Here is a 23,100-nt window from a genome sequence, read left to right on the forward strand (position 1 = left end):
CGTTGATTCAACGATACCGACAATTTCTCCGCGAATTACACGCGACAGAATTCTCTCGCGAACGTTTCGCCGAGGGTCGCGAGTTGCTGCAGCTGCGCCCGGCATAAAGGTTAATCCGACCGCTGTTATCGGAAGACGAATCCCCGTGAAATGCCTAACATTAATTAGTTTGCAAACAGGGAACTGGTCGGTGCCGACGGAAAAGTGGGGAAAGACAATCGGGCCGAGCTTATTCAGCCGCCCCACCACGAAATAACGATCCCGGCGAACGTGTCCTTAATTGGTTCAGCTCCCGGCAGGCCGACCAGTTCGGCGCTGTCCCCGGACACACCGGAAGTGTTTCGTTGTTCCGTCTGGTTCTCCGTAAGGGGGTTGGGGGGGAGAGGGTGCGACGAGGTCTCGGTGAAATCGGCTTCGGGCTGGCTCGCTTTAAACCCCGAAACGGATTTCAGGATACTCGGACGACAAAGGCTCCTCTCACGGTCGATCGATAACAGCGCCGTTGACTTCGACGACAAAGGGTGGGTCGGAACAGGGGGCGACGGGTTACAGGGAGTAGGCGGACACTTTGATAGAAGACTTTTTACCGGTGAAACGGGCCACGATCGTTCCAAGGCTCGCCCCGCACCACCGACACGACACGGCGATCGTTAAAAGCTCGGCGAAAAGAGAGTTTCTTGAAGTTCGCAGCCCGAAACCCCGTCCGCGCTCTCTCCTCCTCCCCTCCCCCCGCACCCCCTACCCCGTCTTCGTGTTTTTATGAATGAACTTCGGCTTACGTTACTCCACCTTCTCGCCCGTTCCACTGTCTTTCACGTTTTTAGCGAATCTTGGCGAGCCGGGCGTCTGGTTACGCCAACGACGAAGTCGTCGCAGGTCGACCGGAAAGAGAATCAGTTTTGAAGAACACTTTGCATCGTGATGTCACGGTCTGCTGATAATTATGACCGTACTCTGCGGATTTCGCGTGCATTTCTATTAGGATTGAATAAGCGAAATATAAAACTATGGAGATGTTACGCGAATTCGGGAAGATTTTTATATTATTTCTGACTCATTCGAACGATTAAAAGTATAAAAACGTAGTTTTATTTAATTTCTGCTTCTTATCGTTGCCTTAGACAATTTTTATTTTTATTTAAGCGTTCGACGGTACTTCTCGAATAAATAAATACGTTTTAGTTGTTGGTAGCTGTTAATTTATCGTAGATTGTTAGCCGTATATATAAATATAATAAATAAATAATATATACAATGTAATAATATATATTTTATATATTATATATTATATATATTATAATTATAGTTTTATATAATATAATAATTATTTTATTATTATTTATTATATTAATTTATAATTCTAATTATATAAATAGTTATTATATATTATTATAATAATTATAAATATTATAATATAATATTATAATAATTAATATAATATATTATATGTAATGTATAATATATATGTATAATATAACAATACATTATATATAATATATAATAAGTAAAATTATATAATTTTTAACATCCATTAATTAAATTATTGGCGGTGATACCGGCAACGGCAATATTTCGCGCGTCAAGCAAATTTGTTCTCTATGCACAGTTTAATTAAGTTTGCTTTTCATTCGAGCTAGACCATGTTTAGCAATTGGCTAAACGCTAAGAATAGTTTGTACAGTAATGTAAAGATTGTTTCGAGAGTCGTACGGTAATTCTGAGCGGTGTCTCGGTGACCGTTCGAGTGCAACGTTGATAGTTATAGCTAAAGCGTTTAGGGTTTAACTCCATCGTTCCGGCAGGAACTTTCTCAACGAGGATTCCGCGAAATGTGGGGTAGATTTGACACGAGCCGTTCGACTCTTCTCAGAAAACTCGACCGTCTCTTAAATTAGCAACATTTTCGCGGCTGATAGTTCTTCGTAAGATTCGCTGGTTCTTAAAGAATTCCCATTTTCCTGGAAAATCGAACAGAATCGAACGAATCGAATAAAAACGAGCGTCGATAGTCCGAGGTCTGAAAATCAAGTATATGACCGGCTGAAGATTAGTTACAAAGAAGTGGTAGAAGCTTCTATAACCACCATCTGTTCAATTGATACTTTTCCCATGTTATAGCCTGATTTACATAGCTTCCTGCAGATTGCAGCTTTCAAACAATAGGCAATCGATGCTCATTTTTACTTAAATTATTGGCTTCCATGAAATTATCCACAAGAACTGGAATTCTTTTTACAACGTTAGTTTACAAAGATTAGTTTATGTATAACCACCATCTGTACAACTGATACTTTTTACATGTTATAGCCTGATTTACATAGCTTCCTACAGATTGCAGCTTTCAAACAATAGACAATCGATGCTCATTTTCACTTAAATTATTGGCTTCCATGAAATTATCCACAAGAACTGGAATTCTTTTTACAACATTAGTTTACAAAGATTAGTTTATGTATAACCACCATTGTTAAATTGATACTTTTTCCATGTTATAGCCTGATTACATAGCTTCCTGCAGATTGCAGCTTTCAAACAATAGGCAATCGATGCTCACCTTCACTTAAATTATTGGCTTCCCTGAAATTATCCACAAGAATTGGAATTCTTTTTACGACGTTAGTTTGTAAAGATGACTTTATATAATAACCACCATCTGTTCAATTCATACTTTTTCCATGTTATAGCCTGATTTACATAGCTTCCTGCAGATTGCAGCTTTCAAACAATAGGCAATCGATGCTCATTTTTACTTAAATTATTGGCTTCCCTGAAATTATCCACAAGAATTGGAATTCTTTTTACAACGTTAGTTTGTAAAGATTACTTTATATAATAACCACCACTGTTAAATTGATACTTTTTCCATGTTATAGCCTGATTTACATAGCTTCCTGCAGATTGCAGCTTTCAAACAATAGGCAATCGATGCTCACCTTCACTTAAATTATTGGCTTCCCTGAAATTATCCACAAGAACTGGAATTCTTTTTACAACATTAGTTTACAAAGATTAGTTTATGTATAACCACCATTGTTAAATTGATACTTTTTCCATGTTATAGCCTGATTTACATAGCTTCCTACAGATTGCAGCTTTCGAACAACAGACAATCGATGCTCACCTTCACTTAACTTATCGACTTCCATGAAATTATCCACAAGAACTGAAATTTTCTTCACAACATTAGTTTCTAAAGATTAGTTTATAACGCTTGGTTTATAAAGATTTCCAAAGAACCACAAATTCGGCACCATTTCTTTCGTGCGATGGAAGGAACGTCCCACCGAAGTCCCAATTTTCCAGCATCTAATTCAAATCATCGTTCGATTCCTATCAAGGTCAACGCGACGATTAACACTGACCTCGAAGGAGGTTCTAAAAAATGCAAAAGAAAAGCACCGCGTACAGATTCGAACGGTTCGATCGCCTGTCACCGGTATCGTCGCGATCATCTTTCACGGTCCAAGGCTCGAGATCCCCAATTTCGAGGACATCTTGCGTTTATCCGACAGCAGTGTGCCAAGAATGATCGCGCGGGGATCGTTCGCATGCCAGTAAATACATCTGGCCGAGCTGGCGGAGCTACACGCTCGGAAAACTCTTCGAGACTGCTAAAGAATTCATTTGGACTGGGTACAGGCTTTCCAGGTCGATACTCAGACAGCGAAATTCCTGGGAACCTCGTGATTCACGAACGCGAAGCTCGCGGGGGGAGAGGGAACAGAGTCGCGCGAGCGAGCCCCGATATTAGAACGCAAACGTAGAAACCAGTCCCTTGGTTTCTTGGGGTCGACGTACCTTAGATCGATCTTCCGAGCGAGAACCAAGCTTCGCCAGGCGGGGTCGACGCGCACAGTCTCTCCTCTGCCAACCGAACCTTCCTTGTTCCTCCTTCGGAAAACGTGGTGGGAAAACGCGGTTACGCCGTGCCCTTATGGGACGGTGTACTTTCGCGATCCTCGCAGGGATCTTCGCTAGAAATCAAGCTGCCGCCTTGACGCCGAGAGGGCGGCTTTTTCGGCGGCAGTTCCGGTTTTCTTGAACGCGGACTGCGGCGTTCCAGATTAAACGATGGAACGCGCGATGTATTTCAATCTTAATAAGGGAAATTATATACATATATATAATATCGTAGGATGAATAATATAATATATATATAATATAATTTTATATATAACATATAATATATATATATATATATATATATATATATAAATATTTAATATAATTATATTAAATATATATTATATTTTATATATATAGTATATGTAGGACGAATAATAATATATATGAGAATATATATAATATAATAATATAATATAATATAATATAATAATATAATATTATATATAACATATAATATAATATAATATAATATAATATAATATAATAACCTATATATGGAAATTATTAGTCCATATTTAATTATCAACTGGATTATGGTGGACGCGACAATCCCACGCAACTTTAAACAAGTCATCGTAATTAATATAATTATTTAAAAATGTCCTCTCATTAATTTGGAAATATTCAATATCCACCGAATCAAATTTATTGCCAATAATTGGCGATTATGTATATTTATTCGTGAAGTAGTGATCAACGCTTCGACTAAGATATAACATGACAGAACGTTGTAAATAATTACAATAATTACATACGATTGTATTTATGCCGATTTCATGAAACAATAATTAAACCTTTTGTATACCATAATCGAGAAATAACCACTTGTTGATAACCATTCTGTTGTGTCCTATGAGGGGGAACATCTGAAAATTAGTAGAAAGCGTTAGGAATTAAGTTTTATGCTTTTATATTCAGTGTACTAAATTTCGTTAGGATCTGAACAATGCAATAAGGTTCGGTATCGCGATAAAAAAAGTTTCACTATCTAAAAAATTTTCAATTTTTCGTTTCTTAGATTGGTTACTGAAACTTTATTAAATTATCGAGCTGGTTTGCGAGTTTATTTCATAATAAACAGACGAGATCTCAAGTTTGCAGGTAATTATAGGAAAAGATTGAAACGTAAGGTGATCTTGGTTGAACGAAATATTATGGGATAGTATTTTAAGAAACTAAGAGTTGTTTCAACGATCTCATCATTACACGACGGTAAGATTTCATAACATCGTCTTTTCGTTATACGAAACGCTTTAGAATTGTTTCTTACAATGTTGCTGACCTTTTTTCGCTTCAATAAGCCCCAATTGATAATAACAGTATCTTTTAAAATTTACAAATTACGTGTTTCTTCACAATGCACCCCCAATCATTTTCAACAATTTTTGTATAATTTCCTAAACACGACATCTAAACAATTTCGCTTTTATTCAACCGTTTTCCGTCCGCTCATTGTTACCGATAGCTAAAAACGAGAGATTAAAATCAAGATCCACGCGAACTCGAGGCTAAATATATCTCAGCTCACTCTAGAATCCGAAGTTCACGTGCAACGAGTACATAGGCTTCGCGAAATGTGCCTCCACTCCATGAAATTGTACAAACTTTCCGAACATATCAAACAGCCCATCATTTTTCGCGACACGAACCGGCACCAACTCTGTCCCGTTAAACTTTCACGGTCCCGGGGATCCGTCGGCATTTTCTACCGCCTTTTACCGCCCCTACAATTCTCTTTTTTCTTTTTTTTTTGTTCTCCGTTCTCCTTTTTTCTTTTCTCCACCGGAGAGCGCAAAGTTTCGGGGATTGAATCCGCCGACGCGTGCAGAAATCGATGACGTCAAACGCGAAGGACAGCGCGAAACGTAAAACCGCGACGCTGATTCCGAACGATGCAAATTCCGGCGACCTAATTCCCGCGATTTTCTCTGATCCCATTCCCGCCGCGTTATGTGGGTCACCGTCCCATTTAAACCAACCATTACATCGCCGACACCGGCCATTATACTTCGCCCGACGGAAAAGAACCGTTCACGCGTTTCTGTTGTTTGAAGGGGCCGCCGCAGGCGTATTAAGGGGTCGCAGTTAGCAAGAAAATAATTAAAAATGTGGGAAGTAATTTTCAGGAATTTTTCTGGCACTCTATTAGCCATAGTAGAGTCTTGAGTATCCGGAACTAGGATATCTGATCTTTTAAATAATTGGTCAGATATGCTATGCATGCAAATAGATCTAAGGCATTCTATATTTCTTGCGCCAATTTGTTGTATTTGACACTATTTATTGTACCAATCATTAGAGATTCAATCCGGTCATTTTTTATTAGATAATTGTTTTAGTGATCTCAGATAATATGTCTCTTTAGTCAATTTAGATGATCGAGTTTTTACCGTAATTCTATATACAGCGTATTCCATAATTATGTTAACAGTCGGAGAAAGGTGATTCCTGAAGTCATTTGAAGTAACTTTCTCCTTAGCGAAAATGCAATCCGAGGCTTCGTTTACGAGTTATTAACGAAAAACGCGAACCAATGAGAGGCGAGCTCAGCTGTCGCGCGGCGGCCGTGCCAACGAGCGGTCGAAGCCCAGTTTCGCTGATTGGCTCGGCCGCGTAGCGCTGAGCGAGGACGCCTCTCATTGGTCACTGTTTTTCGTCGATAACTCGTAAACGAAGCTTCGGATTGAATTTTCGCAAAGGAAAAAGTTACTTCGAATGACCTCAGGAACCTCTCAATTCCCGGAAATACCATAATTTTGGGACACCCTGTATATTCTAAAGATAAGGAAATGTTCAAGAAGCAGCTCCAGAAGAAGATATCGCGAGCTCGGATGAATCCAGACGCAGAACACTATACTGATCTCGAAACAAGACGGCCTCGCATGCTGCCAGCGCGAGGGTTGTCGGCGCGAAATCATAAGCTTTCGGCGGGCAAAGCGCGTCACCTGAATAAATCAGATCGCCCAGTGGCTTAACAGTGCCGCTCTCGCGGCGATAAACACGAGTTTTATCGAACTTTCGAGCTGGAAGCACCACGCGCACCCTTCTCGTATCGTTAATGTTGAACGGCCCCAATGCATTCCGAACACGCGCGTGAACCGCGAGCACGCTCGGCTATGGCCGATGCATATCTAATGACCTCCAGCCGTACGAAAAAGAAAGGAGAATTATTAAAAAAGCGTGCACGACGCGAAACGACGGATCGATTTATCGTGCAACGACCCTGCGCCCGGCTGGAAAATCAAAGAACACAGGCGTTGTGACTCGCGCGGCAAAAGCACACAAGCCGCGTTTCGCGACCCATTTTACTTATTCTTGGAAGCTTGTTATCGTGTCGCGAGAAACGCGCGCACCAACAGCTTTCCGCGAAATCACTTTTACGACTCCTTTCGCGGCAAGGACGTATGCCGAAACGGCGGCATTTTATTGACTACCCTCGCCGAAATCGCTGATCATTCCCTCTTACGTGATATTTCCATGCGAGTATTTCTGGCTGACAGTTTCGTCGCGTCGAAAATAACCGTCGCTGGATCTAATTTCGGATTTCGACGAAATCGAATAGAAGTTGTCGAATAAAAGGGTTGAATACAATTTCATTTATCTAGCACAATAATATATTTGAGAATTTATCGGAATAAGATTTCATTCGAATAAAAATTCATTTGAGTAGGAAGCTATTTGTTGTTCGGATAAGAATTTATTTGCTCAGGAATTAATTCGGAAAATAATCGACTTTTTATTTAAACTTGTAGGATATGGTGTTTTGCCATAGGTCATAGATTAAATTCCTCCACGTTGATGTTTATAATTAACGTTTTCTTCAACTGCTGCATCGGAGAATTTGTTACTTTTGGGGAGATTGGCCGTTAATATATAATTAAATAATCTTTTCTCGAGCGCAACACATATGTATATGCTTCAAAAATTACGTAAAAGAAAACAGTTAAGTGATTCGCATTATTATTCGAATAATTTTATAATCTCCATTCGAATGTCTTATTCGAATAAAAAGTTAAGAATTATTCGAATAAATAGATGATATAATTCGTTACAAATAAATAGCTAATATAATTTGTTACAAATAAATAGATAATATAGTATAATTTGTTACAAATAAATAGATAATATAGTATAATTTGTTACAAATAAATAGATAATATAGTATAATTTGTTACAAATAAATAGATAATATAATATAATTTGTTACGAATAAATAGATAATATAGTATAGTTTGTTACAAATAAATAGATAATATAATTTGTTACAAATAAATAGAAAATATAATTTGTTACGAACAAAGAATAATTGTGATTCGAATGAAATATTGGACTAAACAGAATTCATTCGAATAATTGTTTTCGATAAATATTTATTCGAAACAATGCCCAACTCTGCAAGTTCTGTAGATCAACATGAGTCCCGACGCCTCGTTAATACGTTCGCTATCCGGACGCATCTGAGCTCGTAGCACAGGTAACGCGTTTATTACCTAGGAACTTCGGTCGAGCTGTTCAGACTTGTTGATACCATTCGAAGATTAGAACTTCTGCTGCACTGTAACTTCTGCATTTGAGACATATGTGTTAATAAGTTGTTTTATGATAGAATCTATATCAAGCTGTCGCACTAGAAGCTGTGCTGGATTATGTATCGTTCCTTGCTTCGTTGAATTAATTATGCTCGAATTTGCTGAGTTAATTATGCCCGAAAACTAGCCAAAGGCACAGAGATTGGTCACCCCAAAGTAACCGGCTCTAATACCCTGTTGCAGTTGCCTTGCCTACGGAAAGGATACATAGTTATTTAAGAACATGGGATATTCTTGACAAAGAATATTTACTCCAACAAACCAAACGTTTATCGTCATAATTATTGATTTATCCATGTAGAAAATATCTTCATCAACGATAACGATACAATTTTTAATAAGGTGCAAAGTATTAAAGCGTCGTTCTAGTATCAAAATTATTAATACCTCTTTAAATCCGTCCAACACGAATACGACGCCAGTTTTCGTTTTTAATAAATACCTGTATAATTGTTTCAACGATTACACTCGCTACTTAAATCACATATTTTCTGCCAGAGGGTGAAATAGATGATTGGAGGACACTATCAGCGTCTTCTTCGTGTCTGTTATTACAGACGAACCTCGAGTCATGGTTTCGACAGGATCGTTCGAGAACCGATGTTTAGAATATTTTGTGGCCGATCCTACACGAGGGTGTTTACATTGTTATAAAAATAAGATTAGAAAAGAATCACGATATCGGCGTTTGACGCGCAAAGCGCCATTACGTATCGTTCCTTGCTTCGCCGAATACCACTTAACAGCAGCAATTTAAATTTACAAGCATTTGATTTTCCCTGCGTTTATTGTTTATTATGTATGCAGTATAGGTTAATGTCAAGCGAATGAGTAAATATTAGTAACAAAATTGTCAATTTCATAAAATAAAACCGTCTTCTCGATCCGATATTTTAACAGCGACGTTTGCTCTGTGTTCGACAAGTATACGGTAATGCCTCTCTAATTGACGCTCAGATTGTCCACAAAAATGGACAATTTGGGAAGAGGAGATACGATTATTCAAACCTTGCGACTCGTTTCAATAGTTGTTGACAATCGATAACCATAAAAAAAGGAGCAACAAGGCTCGAACAATCGTATCTTCTCTTCCAGAACTGTCCATTTTTGTGGACAATCTGAGCGTCAATTAGAGAGACATTACTGTACTCGAAAATATATAGTAGAGTCTCTCTAATTGACTCTCAGATTGCGCACAAAGATGGACAATTTGGGAAAGGTCGTCGCTTGATTCTCGCGACACACACACACACACACACACACGCTCTGAAAAGAAGGCGCCACAGCTAACTGGTTAAGGGCCGACAAGAGTAACAAACTGCTAGTTTCCCGTAACCGGTCCCTTCGAAATACCTGCAGATGTTCCGGCGGCGGCGAATAAAAAAGTAAATAGAAAGTCCGCGTCATCGTCTGGACGCGTGGTCGTCGTCGCTGCGATCGCCCTAGGGAGCCCGTCGGGTGTAGGTTACAGGGTGTCGCGTGTTCTGGTTTCGAAACGATTAGCCTTCGATTAACCCTCGAAGCGGAACCCGATCTCGGGGGTGCGATTGGTATCGTCCATCGACACACTTATGTTCGCGGATCGAACGCGGAAGGACGGAGGAGGAAGAAGGAAGAGGAACGAGAGGGAGCGAAGGAGAACGCCGAAGAGGTCGGGGGGTTTAAAGTTTAAACGAAGCCCTCTTAAGACGAGATCCTATTAACGATCGCGTAAACCCTATCTCGCGGCGGTTCTTCTTACACCGGGCCGGAGTAACCCTGTCGTGAAAACAACCGGCAGTCCCTTGTCCGAGTTAATGGACGCCGACGAGCTGCCAAAACCGTTCTTCGCTGACGACGCGCTGCCATGATCGCGGACAGCGTGACGGAACGACAATCTAGCTGCACAATATTCCGGACGAACGATTTTAGTACGTTCGTCGGTTGATTTACGATTTACAGCGTTTAAATTGTACCCGATTTGTGACTCGTAGTCGATATTCGCTGTAGGTGCAGTGGCACGTTAAAATACTCGGACGCCGTTTAAAATGGAATAATTCTTTCAAAATTAGACCGAATGACTTGAATTTTTCTTTTTTTGTTATGTTAGAAGATTAGTTTACTAGATAATGTATAAATGAATGTTTGGAAAAATTGTAATTGGTTGAAGTGAGACAGAAATTGTTCTCTAATTTTCTGATCAGAATTTTGTATCATTTGTGGCATAAATACTATATTTATATATAGTTATATTATATTATATATAGTTATTAGTTATATTATTATACTATATTCTATTATACTATTTTTATATTATATTTATATATAGTTATTAGTTACATTATTATACTATATTCTATTATACTATTTTTATACTATATTTATATATAGTTATATTATATTATATATAGTTATTAGTTACATTATTATACTATATTCTATTATACTATTTTTATACTATATATTCTATATTTACTGCGTGGAGTCTTTTAATTAAAGAAATTATTTCTGTTTCAATAGGAACGCAAACAACGTGTAGGACTTCCTTTCGGTTTTCATAAAATTACATGTGAAAGCGAGATGCCGCGTGAACACCCTCAGAGTATGCATAATGAATCGATGCCATTGGTGCTTGTATTGCAAATGATTGAGTTATTTATTATTTATTATTATTATTTTATATTCATTATTATTTTATATTCATTATTATTTTATGTTTACCATTATTATCTTATATTTATTATTATTATTTGTTACATCTTGAAGTGCATATCTTGCACAAGAATATCCGACAGCAAATAAAAAGGTATTGTCAATTATTCGAGCTGATTATTCGAGCTTTGCGGCTCGTTTTTATGGTCACCGATTAGCAACAACTATAAAAAACCTAAAGTAAAGTAGAGTAAACTAAAGTACTAAAATACTAAAAGCCACATGGCTCGAATAATCGTATCTCCTCTTCCCAAACTGTCCACTTTTGTGCACAATTCGAGCGTCGATTAGGGAAAATTAACAGTATTGCAACCGAAAGCTACTTTTGTCCAGCTCGACTTGGCAATCCGTCAGACTCGAGATCTCAGGGGTGGCATTTCTGCAGGAAACTTGTAAAACGTTACTGCGATCCTCGTGGTCATCGGTCCTGAAAGGAATCCATGTTTATTAATGATTCTGCCCCCCCCCTTGGCTGGAATTCGCGGCGGTAAACAAACGGAATTCATGAAAAAAGAGGCACGAACGAAAGAACGGAACAGGACGGCGAAATAGCGCTATATCTCGCGTGACCTAAATTGAATACGCCTCTCGCAGCGCGAACCTTGTTACGAACTACCCCGTGCAAACAACCGAACCGAGAGGAACAATGGGAGACGGACTGTAATAAAACGTTGACCCCGTGCCTCTCGTGTAATGCGGTCCGTTTTAGCGGAATGGTGGTCGAGTCTCAGGGGAACCGCCGAGCACTAAACCTCTGGTGTGCTTGATCCAACAACGACGAGACTTATCGCGAATATTCAAATGTTTTTAATACAGTAATTTCTCCTAGGAATGTACGGAGGGCGGAATTAAAACCGGAAGATTTGAGAATACTAAGTCGCGATTCTTCGGGCCTCGCGACTCGTTTTTGGAGAAACTCGGAGCAGTCGGCAAAAATAGCAGCGGTCAGTATGCCGGTGTAAATTAATACGAATACATAGTGATGCTAGAATACAAATGATGGCTTAACTTTTTTATTTCTAATTTTTTTGCCACGATTCGAAGGCAATTCGGAGGCCACGTGATACGATTCGAAGATAATTCTGAGAATTGAAGGAAATTTGGAGAATTGAAGGCAATTCTGAGAATTGAAGGCAGTTCGAAGAATTGAAGGCAATTTGGGGAATTGAAGGAGATTTTGAGAATTGAAGGCAATTCTGAGAATTGAAGGCAGTTCGGAGAATTGAAGGCAGTTCGAAGAATTGAAGGCAATTTGGGGAATTGAAGGAGATTTTGAGAATTGAAGGCAATTCTGAGAATTGAAGGCAGTTCGGAGAATTAAAGGTAACTCTGAGAATTGAAGACAAATCGGAGAATTGAAGGCAATTCTGAGAATTGAAGGCAATTCTGAGAATTGAAGGCAGTTCGGAGAATTAAAGGTAATTCTGAGAATTGAAGACAAATCGGAAAATTGAAGGCAGTTCGGAGAATTAAAGGCAATTCTGAGAATTGAAGACAAATCGGAGAATTGAAGGCAATTTGGAGAATTGAAGGCAATTCTGAGAATTGAAGGCAGTTGGGAGAATTAAAGGTAATTCTGAGAATTGAAAACAAATCGGAGAATTGAAGGCAATTCAAAGAATTGAAGGCAATTCAAAGAATTGAAGGCAATTCAAAGAATTGAAGGCAATTCGGAGAATTGAATACAAATCAGAGAATTGTAGGCAATTCAGAGGCCACATAACACGATTCAAAGGCAATTCGGAGTCCATATGCCACGATTCGACGGCCACGTACCTTGTAGCTCCGCGGTTTTTCTTACCTGACTCACACCCAAACAGAGTATTTTGTGTTGTCTTCCGGGAATTCGCGTCGCGTGCCGCATCACACGCTTGACCGACTCCGTCGACCTTTAGTATCGACGTAGCAATAAATTACATATGTAGCTGTAGGACTAGCACAGGGAAATTCACGGTAACCAGAAATGTGGCATTTCCGGGAGAAATTACTGTACTTACGAGTCAGGTATTCTGTCGATTCAATTTGAAAGGAGGTCAGTCCTCGAATAACCCTATCGAAACCATGACTCGAAGTTTGACTGTAATAACACACATGAATAAGACATTAATAATGTCCAATCATCTATTTTACCCTCTGGCAGAAAATATGTGATTTAAGTAGCGTTGTGTAATCGTTGAAACAATTATACAGGTATTTATTAAAAACGAAACTGGCGTCGTATTCGTGTTAGACGGATTTAAAGAGGTATTAATAATTTTGATACTAGAACGACGCTTTAATACTTTGAACCTTATTAAAAATTGTATCGTTATCGTTGATGAAGATATTTTCTACATGGATAAATCAATAATTATGGTGATAAACGTTTGGTTTGTTGGAGTAAATATTCTTTGTCAAGAATATCCCATGTTCTTAAATAACTATGTATCCTTTCAGTAGGCAAGGTAACTGCAACAGGGTATTAGAGCCGGTTACTTTGGGGTGACCAGTTGCTGTGCCTTTGGCTAGTTTTCGGGCATAATTAACTCGGCAAATTCGAGCATAATTAATTCACCGAAGCAAGGAACGATACATAATGGCACTTTGCGCGTCGAACGCCGATATCGTGATCCTTTTCTAATCTTATTTTTATAACAATGTAAACACCTTCGCGTAGGATCGGCCTCAAAATATTCTAAACGTCTCGAAATTTGAGAATATGTTTTTGTTTTCACTATAATTGCAATTTATATAGCCAGTGGTCGCTACTTTTTACGCACGACGAATATATTCGTCGTGACACAAAATACTGTCGCTTCTCCATGAAGAGAATACTCGTCAAATACAGCTAACTAGTTAATAGGGAATATATGTACACCGACGGCTATAATAGTTGTCTACCCCACCACAATCGCTCCGCGCTAATGACCGCTGAGTGCCCGCAATAAACGGACAGATATTTCGATCGTGGGCGAATCTCAAGTTTCATCTTTCCCCAAAAACAGGCCATAGCGATGCTCAACGGTTTCAGTGAATCGTTGTCAAACGCCAGCACAAAATTCGCAACTTATTCTACCACCCTATACCCATGCCCCCCCCCCCCCCCGCCCTATGGTATCGTCAACGTTGGAAATATTTAACCTTATATAGGATCGAAAATTGCGTTGATACGGATTTTACACTTAGTACCTCGAAACTATTTCTACCAATCACCATATGTCTGTCATTTTGCTTGTTGAACCCAACATCGAAGCGTGTGCATGTATCCTATTATTCTTAAAAACATGTAATATAAATGTATAAATAATCCATGAATTACTATTTAAGGTTTATGATTAAGTTCATTCACTTTACTATAGAGCGAATAAATCTCATTTGAAAGCTTATAGTAAAAGAAAAAATACGGATTTTACGAAACAAAAGTTGTTCATTTTAATAGCACCAGGATTATTAATAATAGTAGTAAAATAGTAAAATAGTATAATAATATAATAATAATATAGTATAATATAATATAATAAATAATATAATAATATATAATATAATAATAAATAATATAATATAATATAATATAATATAATATAATATAATATAATATAATATAATATAATATAATATAATAACAAATAATTTAATAATATATAATATAATATAATAAGAATATAATAACAAATAATTTAATAATATATAAAATAATATAATAAGAATATAATAACAAACAGTAAAATAATAGCAATAAAATAGTTAATAACAGAAACGTCCGAGTGCGAAAGTGTTAATTGTCGGTAACAAGATAGCCGGACAACGATCATTACGGCCGGGAGAGCGCCGCGAGTGTTAAATAATTGCTCGAAGTTCGACAAACGTCGGAGAAGGCGGGAGGAAATACAGGGAAAACCGCTTAAGCTGTGACACGTTTATCGAGCCACCTCGTGGTTTTCTGAAGGTCCGTCGGAGGGCAAGCGCGCGCGATTGTGCTGGGTTGGGGTGGAAGGATGGCGACAGGATCGCATAAATCCGGAGATTTGAGCCGTGCATGGCATCAATTGGCCTAGTGCGGGGGGAAGTAGGCTAGCGGTGAACAAGGGAATTCGGCCATGGCTTCTCGTGGGGTGATTTCGTTATGGGGGTAACTGACGTCACCGGGTTGCGCGCGTAGAGAGGGGTTAGGGAGGGGTGCCCCGTTCGACCTCCGCACACCATCACCAAGCGCGTTCGGCGACGCTGCTTCCTCGTACGCGAAATCAGGTCGATCCCCGTTATCGAACGCCTCTGCTTCCGGTGGAAGGTCGTCCCCTCCGAATATCGCCGCCTTTGCCTCGCGCTGCCATGTTGCGCTGCAAACCCTCGTTAACGCGACGGCTTACGAGCCGTTGAAATAATAATAATAACCGCCGTCGCGCTCGCCCGGCAGTGATAAGAGCAAACGTTCGTTTTGATAATCGCTCCGTCGCTGGCTTTGCCGCCGAACCAAACGGATCGCGCGCGGCTGGCATGCATGCAGGGAATAATATAATCGATCGCGTTAACTTCCAATCACGGTTGCTGAATTATTTGGCGCACGCGTGAATTGTTTACGATTTTAGACGTTCGTGAAATCGTAACGAGCGGCGAACTTGATACGAGCTGATGGCGACAGAGGAGGTTTTAGGTTTCGAACAGATCGGAATGGGGATGATACGATATAAATAAAATGGATAATAAAATTTTGGCAGAGACCACACTGCTAATTTTATGATGTGTTGTATGTCAAGTTGGGGAACATCGCTGGAAAATTTGGTTCTAAACAGAATTTGAGGTGATTCATATGTTTGATTTCGAAATTGATTGAAATTCGACTTCGAAATGATTTTCGATTTGATTTCGAAATTCAAGTGCTTGCAAAAGTTGACTTCTTCTCGTCTGCAAAAGTAGCATTCTTTCTGAAATTTGGGGAACGATTTTGACGCCTTTTAACCCTTCGCACTCGATGCCACTTTAACTGTAAATCTATAACAGTTTTCCAGACTTATAATATTTATTCCATTTTACACGACAAAGTGCATTTTATGAATATGAAATTGAGTCTTGTGACAACAGTTACGCTTTTAACAATTTTAACAAAATTTAAACTTTGCTAATCTTGGAACGTGATGTAACAATTTTAGTGGTGACTCAGTGTTACCACTCGAGTGAAAAGGGTTAATATATTTCTTGAGTATCTTGAGTATTGGATGGAAACACGTGTGAAAGTAGCGAGCACAATTAATCTTGTTAAAATGTACATTATACTACAATAAAGTACGGCATTATCTCAAAAACCAAAAAACCAAAATCCACTAAAACACGTACCATACATCATCAGTTTTTGTCCGTACCCAAATTGGCTCGGAGATATTAAAGGAATTCTGACACTTGATCCGACAACTCTGCAAATATACAATATTTCGTATTTCATGATTCGAAAATAGCAAATATGTGCTCAGTCTTCGTATTTAGAAATAATTATTTTAAGAAAAATAGAGGACCGAGATATCTTCAAGAGAGAGAGAGAGAGAGAGAGAGAGAGAGAGAGGGAGAGAGAGAGAGATAATAATATAATATATTATAATAATATAATAATATAATATATTATAATAATATAATAATATAATATATTATTTATTATATATCCGGTTTTATATTTTATTTATTTACCCGAATGGCAAAGCAACAATAATTTCGGACTCATGAATGCGAATATTACGAATAGAAATCTGCCCCGCGAAAGTCCTCGAGGGATAACAATGAACAAAATCGAACTCAATAAAGGGTTGCATACATGGCGTCCCAAAATTATTTTACAAGCGTTCCTGAGGTCATTTGAAGTAACTGTTTCCTTTACAAAAATTTTCTCCGAGGCTTCGTTCACAAGTTATTAACAAAAAACACTGACCAATGAGAGGACGAGCTCAGCTGGCACGAGGCGGTCGACCGCTCATTGGTTCAGCGAGCACGCCTAGCGCTAGACGGTCGAGCCAATCAGCGGAACTGGGCTTCCACCGCTCATTGGCTCGGCCGCCTCGCGCCAGCTAATCTCGCCTCTCATCGGTCACCGTTTTTCGTTAATAACTCGTAAACGAAACTTCGGATTGCATTTTCGCTCAGGAGAAAGTTACTTCAAATGACCTCAGGAACCCCTCATTGTTGGTACAATAATTTTGCGACACTGTCGTTGCAAGCTTGTATAGCCGAATTAACTCGCAATTCTCGATCCACGAATTAAAAACAGCGTCGAAGATTAGACCAGATTGTCGCGACAATTTCGTCGCGGAGGATCGTGCGAACTTCGGAGCAGTCTCGGAGAGCTGCGAAGTATCCCGCCACTGTACACATCGTGGCCTTTACACGCGTGCTCACGGACCCCCGCGGCGTCGTCATTAACGATACCTAACGAGCTGAACCGAGAGATTTTCGCGAGGGCACGGTCTCGCGCGAAATTCAGCCGCGGCAGAAGACCGTGGCGGTAAAAATATCACGAGAAGCGAAACGAGGGGAAAGGAAAGCCGCGCAACGAGCGGTTTAAAATGAAAGATCCGGCCGATGTAAATAACGGAACGCGTACGATAAAATAGCGGGAGGTACGCGGACAGAAAGATTGTAAAATGGTGGCTGGCCGAGGTAAATTGAAGGCGCCGCCTCGCCGGTCGGGATGGTTTTCGGAGAGTTCGGAGAGGAAAAGTATTATAAAAGATGCGGCGTAAAAAGCCGGCGAAGATAGGGGAGCTGGGCAGGAAGGAAATATCCCGACCGTAGCGTAAAGACGGCGCGGCGGGTGAGACCGGGGGGAGGAGGGAAAAGCTTTCCCAAGTCGCGACTCCGAAAGGAACACGTACCAGGATCGAACTTCCGCAGAAATATTGACTTTACCCGGCCCGAAAGGTTTCGTGCACTGTTCCGCGGATACAACGCGCCTGGAAAGCTCCTTTACAGCCGTCGTAATCGTCTTTCACTCCGAAAACGGCCGATTTTCTTTCGTTCCCGTCGCCGCCGCGCGTTTCCCGCAATCTTATTCCGTCTCGCATCGTTCGATCGGGCGAACGGAACGCGTTTATGCGGTCTAACGCGATTCGGCGGGGACGGTTTTCAAGTGGCGTTAGATCTCCTTCTTGCGGTGAAAATTCATTCTGGAATTCAGGCGCGTGTTTTTATAGCATTAAAAAATTCTGCGGGCTCCTGTTGACACTGGCGGACAGGTTGAAACTACTTGTTTCTGATATTTTTCTTCGATAACCCCGTATGCAAGAATGCAAGGCAATGTAATAATATTCACGAATTAAAAGAATCCGTCGTGAAATAATGCGACAATTTATCCCAAGAAACAATAAAAAAAACTGTTCAAATCATTACCAAATCGAATAATTGAAGTCATTGAGAATAGAGGCAGTTATACTAATTACTAATTCTGATGTAAACTGTGTTTCTAAAATAAATTTATATATGGATTTTGTAAATGTGCTATTATTTCGGTCCTTGTGTTTACACGTTATTTCGACGAACTACGAATATCAGTGAGAACGATCTTGTTTACTAACATGTTCCTTCCTTTCGTGTGGTAAACTTAAAATACTATAATTTATATTTAAATTTCACGTAGTTTTCGAGAAATTAAAGATAGCACATATGTGCTATTTTTTTGGCCATGACTGTAGAACGTATATACGTATGGATGACGAAATTATTTGGTTCCGTTTGTAAATCAATTGTTACGCTCATCTGTTACGTGTTCGTAATTTAATTAGGATCGATATAAAGCGCGACAATGTTGAAAAAGTAGTTGATGTGATATTTTATCATTTATCATTCAATTTTAATTTCATTCAATAATCTAATTTCATTGTATGACATTTTTCAGATTATTGGTATGACAGTTAAAAATTTAGGAAGCGGTGCCGCATGTAGAGGAGGGTGGAAGGGGTGCCGTTATTTCATCGGTATGGCAGTTAAAGCGTTAGAAAAGGGGAAATTTCTTCAAAATGTGTCCTTACGATGTAGACGTTTTGGAAACTATACGATAAGAATTTTATAAAAACGAACTATTTCAGAACTGATTATTTTATTGTTGACTGAAATGCTAAAAATACAGTAGAAGAGACATTTACTTTTTATGTTATATTATTTTCCATAGTTTTATATTATACAGTAAATTCTCTCTAATTTTTCTACAGCTTGTAAACAGAAATGGACAATACGGGAAGAGGAGACACGATTATTCGGGCGGCGATTATTATTGCGGCTCGTTTTTATAGTTGTTGACAATCGGTGACTGTAAAAACTCAAATATCGTATCTCCTTTTCTAAAATTGCCCATTTCTGTGCAGAATCTAAGTGCGAATTAGGGAGAAATTACTGTAATTCTGGAAGAACTTGTCGAAAGAAACTGCGGCCAGTGTGATCGATAAAGAAACGCATATATAATTGATCCTAAAAATGAATCGACACAGCCAAATAGTTAATACAATAAATTCTCCCTAATTTTCCTACAGCTTGTAAGCAAAAATGGACAATTTGAGAAGAGGAGATAATACGATTATTCGAGCCTCGCGGTTCATTTTTATAGTTGTTGACAATCGGTGACTGTAAAAACTCGAATATCGTATCTCCTTTTCTAAAATTGCCCATTTCTGTGCAGAATCTAAGCGCGAATTAGGGAGAAATTACTGTAATTCTAGAAGAACTTGTCGAAAGAAACTGCAGCCAGTGTGATCGATAAAGAAACGCATATATAATTGATCCTAAAAATGAATCGACACAGCCAAATAGTTAATACAATAAATTCTCCCTAATTTTCCTACAGCTTGTAAGCAAAAATGACAATTTGAGAAGAGGAGATAATACGATTATTCGATCCTCGCGGCTCATTTTTATAGTTGTTGACAATCGGTAACTGTAAAAACTGGAATATCGTATCTCGTATTCTAAAAATGTCCATTTCTGTGCAGAATCTAAGTGCGAATTAGGGAGAAATTACTGTAATTCTGGAAGAACTTGTCGAAAGAAACTGCGGCCAGTGTGATCGATAAAGAATCGCATACATAATTGATTTTAACAATGAATCGACACAGCCAAATAGTTAATACAATAAATTCTCCCTAATTTTCCTACAGCTTGTAAGCAAAAATGACAATTTGAGAAGAGGAGATAATACGATTATTCGAGCCTCGCGGTTCATTTTTATAGTTGTTGACAATCGGTGACTGTAAAAACTCGAATATCGTATCTCCTTTTCTAAAATTGCCCATTTCTGTGCAGAATCTAAGCGCGAATTAGGGAAAAATCACTGTAATTCTAGAACAACTTGTCGAAAGAAACTGCAGCCAGTGTGATCGATAAAGAAACGCATATATAATTGATCCTAAAAATGAATCGACACAGCCAAATAGTTAATACAATAAATTCTCCCTAATTTTCCTACAGCTTGTAAGCAAAAATGACAATTTGAGAAGAGGAGATAATACGATTATTCGATCCTCGCGGCTCATTTTTATAGTTGTTGACAATCGGTAACTGTAAAAACTGGAATATCGTATCTCGTATTCTAAAAATGTCCATTTCTGTGCAGAATCTAAGTGCGAATTAGGGAGAAATTACTGTAATTCTGGAAGAACTTGTCGAAAGAAACTGCGGCCAGTGTGATCGATAAAGAATCGCATACATAATTGATTTTAACAATGAATCGACACAGCCAAATAGTTAATACAATAAATTCTCCCTAATTTTCCTACAGCTTGTAAGCAAAAATGACAATTTGAGAAGAGGAGATAATACGATTATTCGATCCTCGCGGCTCATTTTTATAGTTGTTGACAATCGGTGACTGTAAAAACTCAAATATCGTATCTCCTTTTCTAAAATTGCCCATTTCTGTGCAGAATCTAAGCGCGAATTAGGGAGAAATTACTGTAATTCTAGAAGAACTTGTCGAAAGAAACTGCGCCCAGTGTGATCGATAAAGAAACGCATACATAATTGATCTTAACAATGAATCGACACAGCCAAATAGTTAATACAATAAATTCTCCCTAATTTTCCTACAGCTTATAAGCAAAAATGGACAATTCGGGAAGAGGAGACACGATTATTCGAGCCTTACGTCTCGTTTTTCGAGCCGCTGATTGTCAACAACTTTAAAAAAGCTCGCCTTGCGTCTCGAATAATCGTGTCTCCTCTTCCCAAATTGCCCATTTTCGTGCGCAATCTGACCGCGAATTAGGGAGAAATAACTGTACCTACCACGTACCTTATACCTTATACCTTCTACATCGACGCAGCAATAAACTACACAGGCGTAGAACTATGGCAGTATAATTCACGTGAACCCGAAATTTCCTGTAGAAATGAACTACATTACATTTAACCCTGGTTGTCATATCGCGTGTCGTTAGAACCCCGCGGCGCCATCGACAAGCTGAAACACAATGAAACTGACTTCGACCGCAGCTGCGACGAATTGAGAACCGCTGACCTATGCGTGCGGGGCGAAGCAGAACAGTATACTTTTATTACATTACGCACGAGCAAATCGCATCTGCCGGCGATTAACGAGTGGAATAAATCGCGGATTAAAGTGTACGGCAACTTTGTGATAGCAAGTGTTACAGCGACGGTGTGACGGTAAATCTCGGCCGTTTTTCCACGCGATGCAATAAAGTCTGCACATTGTTGTTGGTAACACAGTGGCGGCGATAACGGCGGCGGGGCTAGCACGGTGGTATCCAGGTGTCCTCCTTGGGAATAAGATTATCGATTCGGTTTCGAAGCAAGAGAAACGAGCCGGTCCGTTTGACCGGATCGTTCCGGCGGAATGGCAACGTTCCGCCCCGCCTCGCCCCGCGTCGGCTTTCTATCGATCCGCTTATCAGTTATTCATGCCTGAAGTAGTTTCACGTGGCGTCGAGTGTGCAATTATCCTGGTAAAAGTGTATTTCCAAGGGACAACAAGCCCTCGGAAGCCGGGGGGCGGACCGTTCGCCGGGCAAATTGCGGGGGCGGGATCGCCGATCCGCCGGGGGATAAATTGCGGCGAGCCTAACCGCCCGCGTGCGTGTGCACACGATCGTCGTGGCCGACGCCCACGTGCTCGCAAACGGTTCCCTAACGCGCCGAACTGTTTACTTTTTCCAGAAACAAAGCATGATGGTGCGCCAACTGGAGGAGGAGTTGAGAATGAGGATACGCGGGTCGAGCGTCGAGCTGCAGCAACAAATGGAGGTTTTGTACAACGAGAACGAGCATCTGACCAGAGAGATCGCCATACTTCGCGACACGATAAAGGTAAGTCTCTTCCGACTGGCTTTCGTATCGTGGATCAGCAGAGCACATGAATCACGGCGTCGCGTATCATCGAACGATAAAACATTTCCGCGCGGCGACATCATCGATTTTACAACGCGATATTTCTCTTCCCGAACTGTTTTGCTGCCTTTTCTTTTTTTTCTTGCTCTCGATCCTTGGAATTGATCAGAACTTAACCCTTCGCGCTCGGAGACTCGCGAGACGCGTTTAACCGCGAATCGGTATATACATATAGCTCAGTATAATAGCTCCGAGTATAATAAAGAATGTTATATAGCGTTCGAAGTGCATAGTTGGTCCGTTTTCAAACATGCTGCAATATTTTCGGATCGACAAATAATTATTTAAATGCGCGTACATTTAGTTCGACAAGGAGATCGACGTCGATCTCGACGAATCGGCGTGATAAATATTGAAAAATACGGACGCGACTGCCGTCGAGACGTCGAAGCTACGTAAGGGTTGCCGGCTGGAATAGCCGAGGCCGAGTCGAGCGCGAAGGGTTAACATAAGGATCAATTAATTTAACGTCGCCGATGAATTAACGTTGCAGAGACAGATTCGAGATCTGTTTGCGGCGATCCTTTTACACGATCGTTAGAATGTCACATTTTTAGCAGAC

The 23,100-nt window shown here is 39.7% G+C and overlaps 1 protein-coding gene across 17 annotated transcripts in view; it reads left to right on the top strand.

Moving 5' to 3' along the window:
• The window catches only part of brp (ELKS/RAB6-interacting/CAST family member bruchpilot), a 168,349-nt gene that overhangs the window by 59,665 nt on the left and 85,584 nt on the right, over positions 1 to 23,100 (top strand). For 15 of the 17 annotated variants that reach the window (XM_076524062.1, XM_076524063.1, XM_076524061.1 and 12 more), the window contains exon 2: positions 22,308 to 22,457. In XM_076524062.1, coding sequence (XP_076380177.1) covers positions 22,308 to 22,457 — 150 coding nt within the window. Of the gene's footprint in view, positions 1 to 22,307; positions 22,458 to 23,100 lie in introns of those variants that run through there. The other 2 variants (XM_076524064.1, XM_033465301.2) reach the window with 1 other exon arrangement.

The sequence above is a fragment of the Megalopta genalis genome, chromosome 8 (assembly GCF_051020955.1).
Source record: "Megalopta genalis isolate 19385.01 chromosome 8, iyMegGena1_principal, whole genome shotgun sequence".
Taxonomy (NCBI): domain Eukaryota; kingdom Metazoa; phylum Arthropoda; class Insecta; order Hymenoptera; family Halictidae; genus Megalopta; species Megalopta genalis.